The 11,412-nt window shown below is 41.6% G+C and overlaps 1 protein-coding gene across 1 annotated transcript in view; it reads right to left on the bottom strand.

Annotated features, from left to right (window-relative positions):
- Positions 1-8,204: 8,204 nt before the first annotated feature.
- Positions 8,205-11,412, bottom strand: part of DDX10 (DEAD-box helicase 10) — a 301,809-nt gene continuing 298,601 nt past the window's right edge. The window contains exon 18 of the mRNA XM_089666084.1: positions 8,205-10,907. Coding sequence (XP_089522210.1) covers positions 10,718-10,907 — 190 coding nt within the window. The 3' untranslated portion in view covers positions 8,205-10,717. The remainder of the gene's footprint in view (positions 10,908-11,412) is intronic.

The raw sequence follows: 11,412 nt of genomic DNA, 5'->3' as shown, positions 1-11,412 counted from the left end.
AAGCAACATGCTGTTGATAATGGGGTGCTGTTAGGCTGATCCTTATATGTTACTATAGGAATACCAACTCTATAGGTGAGTGTGGGGTATACATTTACATACCTGTGTTCTCAATTCAAAGGAGCTCCCCTGCAAAGAGGCATTTCCAGCTGAAACAACTAATCAAGACAAGCGACTATAAAAAGAATTGTCAACTATTTTCAGAATCGATTATTTGGTCAGCCGAGTTGGTCAGCCAATTAGTTGGCCTGCATACAGTATGCATTAATTGTTTATGTATCAGAAAAATACAGTGCAGCACACATACAGCTCAGAACACCATCCATACATGTTAGTAAGTGTCTGAGAACTTGTGAATTTAAATATGTGAGGAGCAATGCTTCATGGGACATGTAGTCCTGGGCAGGAGAAGGAAGTGATTTAAAGGATTCTACAGGCAAACTTTTTTTTTACCTTGCTATAGGGGCAGTCTAGACTATATTTTGTGGGTTGCTATAGGGCAGGCATCACTAAATGGCGGACCGTGGTCCAAATACGGACCGAGTGAAAGTCCTGTCCAGACCGTGACCACACCACTTAGCAGCCTGAGTGGACTCCTCTCCTCCCGCTGCTGCAGCTGTTAGTAATCAGGAGGAATGGCAGGGTGGACTCCTGTTCTGTATGTACTCTTCTGCCACAGCTGTAATTGCCGCTGCTGTTGAATTTCAGCAGGGAAGAGGGCAGGAGGAATGGAAGGAAGGACTTCCTCATCTGAATGTACTGGCTTGTCACCGCTGAACTCTGGGCAGGGAGGAGGGAGGGAAACTACAGGGGAGCGGGAAAGGGGAGCTAACCTTTCATGCGGATCACTCACTTTCTACCAGGAAGCGTTGGGCAGCTCTCACCCTCAGTGGAAACCTTCTATGCCTAACATCTTCCCACCTGCTCTGAGTTCAGCGGCAGCAAGCCGGGACATTCAGAAGAGGAGTCCTTCCTTCCATTCCTCCCTGCTCTGGAGTTCAGGGGTGGCAATAAGCCGGTACATTCAGAAGAGGAGTCCTTCCTTCCATTCCTCTCACCCTCCTCCCTGGTCTGGAGTTCAGGGGCGGCGATGGCAAGCCAGTACATTCAGAAGAGGAGTCCTTCCTTCCATTCCTCCCACCCTCCTCCCTGCTCTGGAGTTCAGGGGTGGCAGCAAGCCAGTACATTCAGAAGAGTCCTTCCTTCCATTCCTCCCACCCTCCTCCCTGCTCTGGAGTTCAGGGGTGGCGACAAGCCGGTACATTCAGAAGAGTCCTTCCTTCCATTCCTCCAAAGCATTAGTGACTGATATTAATGATCAGAAGAGGAGAGAGTGGTGCAACACCCATAAATCATGGACTATCAATAGAAGACTGTAATATGGTCCAATGAAGCAAGCTTAATACTGTTCCCAACCACTGGACGAACACCGTCCCAAGCTTATGACCAGGAATGTCCTGTGCCAATGGTAAAGCATGGTGGCAGCGCAATCATGGTTTGGGCAGCCATATTTTAGTATTTTGCAGGCACCATCATCACCTTGAAAGTTGGAGTCACTGCCAGTGACTATGTACAAACTTTGGCCAACCACATACACCACATGGTGCAGACGTTGTTTCCTGAAGACAGTGCCATTTACCAAAATGCTAATCCTCTGATTCACACAGCCGGAGCTGACAAATCGTGGTATGCAAAGTCTCGCACCTTCCCTGGGCCCCGCAATTGCCAGAACTCAATATCACAGAGCCACAATGGTAAATTTTGGAGAACAAGGTTCTGGCTCATTTTCCACCTCTAGTATCTCTGCGAGAGCTGGACCGCTTTTTGCATGAAGGGTGGTATCATTACCCATTATCTACTATCCAAGACTTATATTTCTTCTTAGGAGAATTCAGGCTGTTTTGGATGCCGAAGGCAGTCCAACACCTATATCAGGCTATGATTTTGTTCTTTTACCTGGTGTTTTTGTCCAACCCATATACAGGTGAAACTCAAAAATTAGAATATTGTGCAAAAGTTCATTTATTTCAGTAATGCAACTTAAAAGGTGCAACTAAATAGACTCATTACATGCAAAGCAAGATAGTTCAAGCCGTGATTTGTCATAATTGTGATGAATATGGCTTACAGCTCATGAAAACCCCAAATCCACAATCTCAGAAAATTAGAATATTACATGCAATCAATAAAACAAGGATTGTACATAGAACAATATCGGACCTCTGAAAAGTATAAGCATGCATATGTACTCAGTACTTGGTTTGGGCCCCTTTTGCAGCAATTACTGCCTCGATGCGGTGTGGCATGGAAGCTATCAGCCTGTGGCACTTCTGAGGTGTTATGGAAGACCAGGATGCTTCAATAGCGGCATTCAGCTCTTCTGCATTGTTCCGTCTCATGTCTCTCATCTTTCTCTTGGCAATGCCCCATAGATTCTCTATGGAGTTCAGGTCAGGTGAGTTTGCTGGCCAATCAAGCCCCGTAATCCCACGGTCATTGAACCAGGTTTTGGTGCTTTTGGCAGTGTGGGCAGGTGCCAAGTCCTGCTGAAAAATGAAATCAGCATCCCCATACAGCTCGTCTGCGGAAGGAAGCATGAAGTGCTCCAAAATCTCCTGGTAGATGGCTGCGTTGACCATGGACTTAATGAAGCACAGTGGACCAACACCAGCAGATGACATGGCTCCCCAAATCAACACAGACTGTGGAAACTTCACACTGGACTTAAAGCATCTTGCAGTGTGTGCCTCTCCATTCTTCCTCCATACTCTGGGTCCTTGGTTTCCAAATGAGATGCAAAGGTTGCTCTCATCAGAAAAGAGGACTTTGGACCACTGAGCAACAGACCAGGTCTGTTTTTCTTTAGCCCAGGTAAGACGCTTCTGACGTTGTTTGTTGTTGAGGAGTGGCTGGACAAGAGGAATACGACATTTGAAGCCCATGTCCAGGATCCGTCTGTGTGTGGTGGCTCTTGATGCACTGACTCCAGCCTCAGCCCACTCCTTGTGAAAGTCCCCAACACTTTTGAATGGCCTTTTCCTAACAATCCTCTCCAGGCTGCGGTCATCCCTGCTGCTTGTGCACCTTTTTCTTCCACACTTTTCCCTTCCACATAACTTTCTGTTAATGTGCTTTGATACAGCACTTTGGGAACATCCAACTTCTTTTGCAATTACCGTTTGAGGCTTTCCCTCCATATGGAGGGTGTCAATGATGGTTTTCTTCACAACTGTCAGGTCAGCAGTCTTTCCCATGATTGTGATTCCTACTGAACCAGACTGAGAAACTATTTAAAGGCTCAGGAACCCTTTGCAGGTGTTATGGCTTAATTAGCTGATTAGAGTGGGACACTTTGAGCCTAGAATATTGCACCTTTTCACAATATTCTATTGTGGATTTGGGGTTTTCATGAGCTATAAGCCATAATCATCACAATTATGACAAATCATGGCTTGAACTATCTTGCTTTGCATGTAATGAGTCTATCTCATATATTAGTTTCACCTTTTAAGTTGCATTACTGAAATAAATTAACTTTTGCACGATATTCAAATTTTTCATACATATGAAGATATGTGCAGTACATACATATAAAAAGCATTTGGGTTGCATCCTATTGTAAGGAAAAGCTAATAACCATCTTTCTAATGACCGTTAAAAGATGATATATCACAGGGTCAGTGTGAATAGAACATTTCCATTTATCTATATGCCCACCTGCAGCAACCATAAGGCAAAGGATAAGATGCAGTAACCCATAGCAATTAACCAGAATTCATCTGCCACTGACCCGACACTGCCATGACATTTTGTTCTGCAGTTCTGTTTTCCATAGCAAATAATAAAATACTAATCCAAATCAGTTCCTGAAATGAGACTCTCCAGCCTGCTCATATCTCACCGCCAATTAAAGTGCGTGTCAGCAGATAACACAAGAACTGGGCACTGTGCACAAAGTCAATGGGCATAACTACAACCTCTGGAAGGCAGAGGACATAAAAGGCAGAGCTGCTTAATTACTGGCGCACAATACGCTTCCCTTTCTTCCTTGCGGATGGCCAGCCCTTTACAGGAGGAGTGTTGTATTGCTCTAACTCTAGCTCTCAGGAGTGTAATGGAACACATGTAATTACAGTTTTTACCAATGATAATTCATTACAAAGGCTCTGCCTGGATTGGCTATGACTCTGCGTCTTATTTATCAGTGTTTATAGGAAGAAAATCAGCAAACCAGATTCTGATCTCCCATACGGCACTGGATCTAAGTGGCTAATACCAGCAACACCAACAGTGGCCCACATTTGTCACAGACACTTTTTAAAATTAGTCACACCTGGCAGTAACATATCTCAGAGGTTCCGATGCACACTTTTCAGACAAACATTGGTTTGTTTAGTTTGCTGATAGTGTAAAATATAAATAAAGGCTGTTCTAATGTATTGGGCGTTCATATTGCTGAATGTCTAACATCATATGTATAACAACTTACTGTGTGATGTATAACATTCTTATGGAGAGGACAAAAGAATACATGGACAGTTCCCCTTTATGATACAAGCCATTGTACAATATGTTATTTGCAGGAGCCTGTAAAATTGTTGACCTTCCACACCTACATTGGATAGAAGTGTATGCCCACCCCTTAATTGGGGTGTAAGAAGAGGTATATACTGTACTACCTGATTTTAATAGGAAATCTGGGACAAACCCTATGGACCATACCCATTTCTAAAGCCTAATGAGGCTGCAGTGATGGGCACTGATAGGTGGCATTGATGGAGGCACTGATGGGCATTGAAAGGCAGCACAGATAGGTGGCACTTACTGACACCGTTAGGCGGCACTCATAGGTGGCACTGATGGGCTACACTGATCATCAATCAGGGCACACTGATCATCAGTGCCCTGATGATCAGTGTACATGTACCCTCTGAGGAATGCCGATTACCGGCTCTCCTCTCCTCACGAGCTGTCAGCTCGTGAGGAGAGGAATGCAGATAACCAGCATTTCCTTATTTACATGCGATCAGCTGCGATTGGACACGTCTTCAGCTCTTTTCATTGATCAGTGATCCACTGTGTCCGAGGGATTCAAACCCACTGGTATAGAGTCCCGGTTCTCCTACAAAAATTTTCACCCACAGCCCTGGGCACTTGCAGGAGATGTAGCAGAGGAGTTGGCACGATGCTCCATATTTGGTGGACTTGTGACTGGCTTTGCCCCTTTTGGCAATTGGTTCATGAGATAATTGCGCTAGTTGCCAAGTACACACTAGATTTTACTCCTGAACAGTATTTACTACATCACACATCTCTCTCAAAAAAGCAGTATGGGAAGTCTCTGGCTATGTGCTTGGTCAACACAGCTAAGCTGTGTATACCAGTCTACCGGCAATCTACACAGGTAACCTTAATCAAGGAATGGTTCTTCAGAATCAATAAAATACAAATGGAGGAGTTGATCGCAATATCTCATGATCGAATACACAAATTTACAACTGTCTGGTCTTGTTGGTCTCACTTTAAAACTACTGAGCGGTACAATCAATATATGTAATAGACGGCCTTTATGCTGGAGCTAAGTATACATTTCTCACTCTGAGATACTGTATTCATTTATTCCCTGTGTGGGCTAATTGGGGGGGGGGGGCTATGGGGGCCAGAACATAACCTTCTACTTGCCTATTGTCTTTGATTGTTTTCTGTCTTTATGCTAATGTGACTATTGTTGGCACTTGTTATTTGTTGTTGAACTAAAAAAAAAAAAAAAGTATGGAAAAAAATGGTTTCTCGCTGCACACACAAGTTACAAAAAAATAGTGGTGGGACATGTGCTAGAGGGGTAAAGGGGGGTGGGGGTGGAGTAAGAGCAAAAAGTTTAAAGTTGAATTATATGAAAATAGAAAAAAAAAGAAACAATGATATGTATCATAATAAATGTAGTTAGTATAAACACTAGAATTTAACTTGATTTCCGCCTCTTGAAATACCCTGTACAGCAGCATCAGACTAAGAGAGGGATGGACTGCATTGGGAGGCTGACAGGATGAAAGAGCAACGAGATGACCTCTTCAAGCTGTTGCTGCTCCATCCCTATGTGGTCACAGGCTTGGGGCATGGAGCATACCTACCTGTTTGCTTAACTTCAGCAAAGTCTGGTCACCAGTCTAAACATGTTATGTGATAGAACTGTGTTAGCCTTAGCACCCATAGCACAGAAATATGATTTTTGTACTTACTCTCTCCTCATCCAGACAAGGGAGAAAACTCTCCAGAGCTCAGGTACAAAGAAAGCAATATAATATTCTAATTAAGGTGAAATGCACAGACCATTTGGTCTCAAAACCTCTTAGATTGTAAGCACCAAGGAGTGGGCACTATATAAATCCTGTATTATAATAATAATAATAATAATAATAATAAAACAACCTTGACTTCATGTAAAAGCAAATGGGATTCTTACAGGATAATGCTGATAACTTGGATAGCTTGAAGACCAATGTCGGGGACCTGTCTCTGCAGTTTTGTGTTGGCTTGAAAATTATTCAGAAGGCCCAAGAACTCCAAACAATGTAATAGAGCTACAGATGAATTTCTGAAGATCATCCCAAGTTCTCCAAGATCCGCATTGACATTTTGGAGTCCTGAGCCAGAGAGGTCTGAACATGAAACAGTAAATTGTCCAAATATTTGGATGCGATATCCCAGAGACAAAAAAGGTCCATAATGGCACAAGGACCTTTGTGAACACTCTTGGAGCCAAGGCAAGGCCAAATTAAAAGGCCACAAACTGATAGGGATTTTTGCCCAAAGCAAAGAAATGGCTAATGACATGGAAAGATAGGAACATGTAAATACACATCCCTTATGTTGAGGGATGCTAAGATGTCTTTGCAATGAAAGGAATCAATAAATGATCAATAGATTACAAGATTTAAGTATATACAAAGGCACTGAGCGCTTTCAAGTCTAAATGGGACCAAATGCCTCCTTTGAGTTTCAGAGCTGTAAGCAGATTTGCATTAAACCTTGAAACTTTTTCTGTTTGGGGGAAGGAAGAAATGATCCCCAGGACAGCAATTCCCAAATGGCTGAAAAGTCTGCCCGACATGCTGAAGTGAAGAAACAAGGAGGACAAAGGTGAAACTGTAGCTTTCGGGTTCTAAGTTCAGCTTTTCATTTTTTTTCTAAAAAAAGAGAACTTACCCTTTAACCCAGAGGGGCCTGCAGATCTGAACAGAAGATATAATTTGGCTAGCACCCAATGCTAAGTTGCACATAACATTCAATGTAACAGTCATCTGGTCAACACAATCAATAAATCGAGTGTCAATGCCAGCCCTACCAGGTTATGACTTAGGGATCTCACCTATAGCCAAAGTTTGAAAAAGAGTGCAGATGAAAGCTTGTTTTAGAATGGCAGAGCCCACAAAGGAATAGATGGATCAAAAAATGACTTCCAAACTTTTCAGTAGGGACCTTAGAAGAAGGAGCTTCCCCTATGAGAATGGTCAAGGCTTTCTAAACGTGAGACACAAGCATGTCTAATACAGGAAGTGTTGCCCATGTTTTTTGTTTTAAATCCTCTGCAAAAGGAAGATTGTCAACAAGAACTGCTTTATGGACAAGCAATTATCTGTTAATCTGTTAAAGGTGTTAATGTGGTGTTAATTTGTTTGCATGAACAGCCTACCATAAATATTTAGTGAAAATTGCAGCACTAGATATCAAGCATTGAATCAAGAACCTGGACAGTCTGGGCCCATAATAGCAGGCAGCAAGTGGAAGCAGTCTACTGCAGGTCATCAGTGACATCTGCAGGTTTGCAGGCACTGCACCCAAAATCGTGCGCTGTACAGACACTGCACCAGACACTGTAGAATATATACTATCGCATGCCAGAGCAATGTTCTACACATGGAAGGCAATCGGATCCTGCAATCATTTGTTAGCCTCTCTTTTGCATATCATCAAGGAGACACATCCCCATCACTGCTGGAAGGGGTGTGCTGACACTACGAGTGCCGCATGTGTAAGGAATAAATACTCTGGAAGGTAAAACAGCTTCCCATATGTAATTCAGTGGTGTATTTAGCCAGTTCCCTGGAGCACAACTTGTAAAAATGAGAAAAATACCCTTTATGACACTTTGGCAATCCCTCTATATTCTATATCATCCAGACACAAGCAGACAAAGCAAAGCATTTTAACATAAACCATAAATCCACTCTTTATTTTGAAATACTTGCCATTAAACAGGATTGCATGTACACGTAGAAAAAAAAAAAAAGCTGTGGATCTTCCTTCGTTATAAATCTACAGGTAAAAGTAGTTGATTTCCCAAGTTGCAAACTGCAATCTGTATTCTGCTCACATCAAATGCTGGAATCCATAAACAGGTCAGCCATATTTAGAAGTACACAGCTGTTCATATAGTTCAGCCACAGTTGTCAGTGTACATGGAGCGGAGGCTTATGTGTGTATCCCTAACCTCATTAGTACTTTCTCCCTGGCCCCATGGTCAGGTCACCCCTGGAAAATTGCAAAAATCCAGAAATTGAACTTCTTTGGTGGACTCTTAGCTTTCCTAGACGTTTCTAGCATATAAGGCAGCCAAACAGGTTGTCTTAGACTATGTATTGGTGCTTTGGGTTACTTAAAATGGTTGTAAAGAGACACAGAACATAGAGGCTTGGCCCCATCCCCTACTTCTTCCTACCTTGTTACAGGATTTGATTGACAGCCATTGGTCCCTGCTGCTTTCTCCAAGTCTGCGAGGGGAGAGAGACCAGTGCTGCTGTAGATATGCACAGTTTTAGAACGAGATAGGGCTCAGGTAAGTGTATAGGGAGGTGGGGAGGCAATACAACTACTGTGACATTTTCTACCTTAAAGTGTTACTAAACCCAATTATTTTAGTAAATATAAATTGCTAAATACCTTTTCTCATCAGCAGTTAGAGGAGTCTTGTGATTTCTACTAGTGTCCAGTCGAGCACTGGTTAAAGCTTGTGCAGAGTTTTTATTCTGCTCTAGGAGCATGTAGGACCCTGGAACTCTGTCTGGACAGTGCACATTGGCCCTGTGCTGATCACATGCACTCTACCCAAAAAAAAAACTCTCTAGCAATACACACCAAACTGAGCATATGCAGAGTGACTATACACAATATGTTGTATCAGAAGATAAGTGGGGGGCACTGGAATAAGGAGAGGATCAGAGAAATCAGGATCAAACAGTGTTTTTACACAATGCAGAGGGTTATCCCCTTAGGTTCCACAGTGAGTATAACAAGCATGCTATACTGCATATACAGACTGATTGTGGGTTTAGTAACACTTTATTGTAAGGAATGGATTAAAAGGCAAAAAAAAAAGTTCAGCCTTCAATACCTCTAACTTTAAATTACAAGCTTACACTATTTAGTGATGACAAAACTTCACAATATGATTACTAGAAAAAATGTAATTCTCAATAAAAAGAAGTAGGGCTAGTAATTGAAAATTTCTAAGACACAGCGTGAGTAACAAAGCTAGTAAATTTGAAATAAAGGATAAGGATCAGTAATTGAGCAGTATCCATCATTTATAAGAATATATTAAAATGCTCCCATAACTATAGGTCTGTTTACCCCACTGTAACACACAGATATAGGTGAATTTTTGTCTGCTCTGAGAGATTCCAGTGGCGACATCGCCTTCAAAATCAAAAAATACCGTTATGCCTATAGCAAATGGAGAGGAGCTGAGAGCGTTCTTCCCATTTGAATTTAAAAGGCTGGTGTGTGAATCAACTCTCCAGCATCCACCTAAAAAGCATATATGGGTGTAAATATGTTTTCAATATTTGGCCATGTATTTATTTAGAAAACTAATGCCAGACTATCACTCCATTCTTTTCGGCCATTTTATTGAAAGCCTGTCAAAATATTCAAAATATGGCAATCAAACTTAGAACAGGATGAAAACAATTCATAAGCATCAGTGGAAATTGTATGTCATAATGATCAGCAGACACAGACATACTGTATAGGCAACATTATAAGCTAATCTCCATCTTTCCTGTAAATGTATGCTTTACGCCACCCCTCCTAATTGATCAATAAAGCTGACAAACAAATTAAAGGACCAATAAGACGCTTACAAGTTGTGAAGGGCAAAAACAGGCACAACTTTTACAGAAAAATCCAAATATTGGTATTGCAGCTGCCTGTATTTTTGGTTGTACCGAATGGCTTGAAATGTGGTTGCCACTGAAGGTACAGTATCTTCAAGTGTTTACTTTAAACTGCCTAAGTTTGTGACATGCTAACTTTAAAAAAAAAAGTTTACCAATGACTACCCTGGTATGCGTAAATATGCAACAGGATGACAGGAAAGTCTCTCTTTCTCTCTGTAACATTTTATAATTAAGGTCAGTTACCATATTTTCCTGAAACTTCTTAATGCACTATGAATATACTGTAAGCCTTTAATATACTTTTCCTTATATCCATAAACACACTTTTAGGAAACCAAAACTGTAATGTAGGTAAAATGGCTCTTTCAGGAATTACATTTGCTGTATTTATACTGCAGACTGGCTATTTGGAGGTCATTCTTCAGTTCTCATTTATCATTGTCCCCGAGTACTGAACTGCCTTGAAGTCAAATTGATTTTGTAAAGAGCCGTTGATCTAAGACGGAAGATGGCCAAGAAAAACACAGTTGGGTAAATAATTAGCTGCTGCTGTTTAGGAGATGTAAGACCAGCTCCTCATCTTCTGCCAGTGACAGTCCAGTATTTAGTGGCTCGAATGACTCCTCAGATCTCTGTGTGGCTTTCTTCTTTTTGGCCGCTGTTTTTTCCTCCTTTTCTTTTGATCTGCTGCTGAAAGTTCTCTTCCTTGGTGGAACGTCTTCACTGTCACTTAGAAAAAGCAGAAGAAATAACTATTAAGCCTAGTAGAGAACAAAACAATATTATAGATACCAGATTCAAAGGTAAACGTTGCACACATTTTGGCATTTTAGTTTTAGGTAGGTTGACTCATTCACTGGTATCTTATCTATCCAACCAACTGCAACTTTTGTTTCTGACCATTCTAGTTCGTGAAGCCCTCACACTGGAAGATGGATTTCAAAATGCTCTATATCACAGGAGAAGAGGGATGTTGATAGCTGCTGCAGTTGGGCAGAATGAGGAATTCTAGTGACATGTCACCATTACAGTTACAAGAGATATAGGAAGACAGGTATGTAGATGAAAAACTCAAAGATCTGAAATTCGTGATGTAGTTGGGATGGTTCTCTAAGCTTACAGTAAACTAGTTCTAAAAGACATACTGCTTGACTCTTTTTGGATTTTATATGCCTCATTCAATAACTTAAAACAATCATTCAACACGTAAATTCAAACTTTTAGATCTGCTTAG

The sequence above is a fragment of the Staurois parvus genome, unplaced genomic scaffold, assembly GCF_062004578.1.
Source record: "Staurois parvus isolate SC_StPar_1 unplaced genomic scaffold, SC_StPar_1.0 ptg000050l, whole genome shotgun sequence".
NCBI classification, from domain to species: domain Eukaryota; kingdom Metazoa; phylum Chordata; class Amphibia; order Anura; family Ranidae; genus Staurois; species Staurois parvus.
This window is presented reverse-complemented; position numbering and strand designations above follow the sequence as displayed.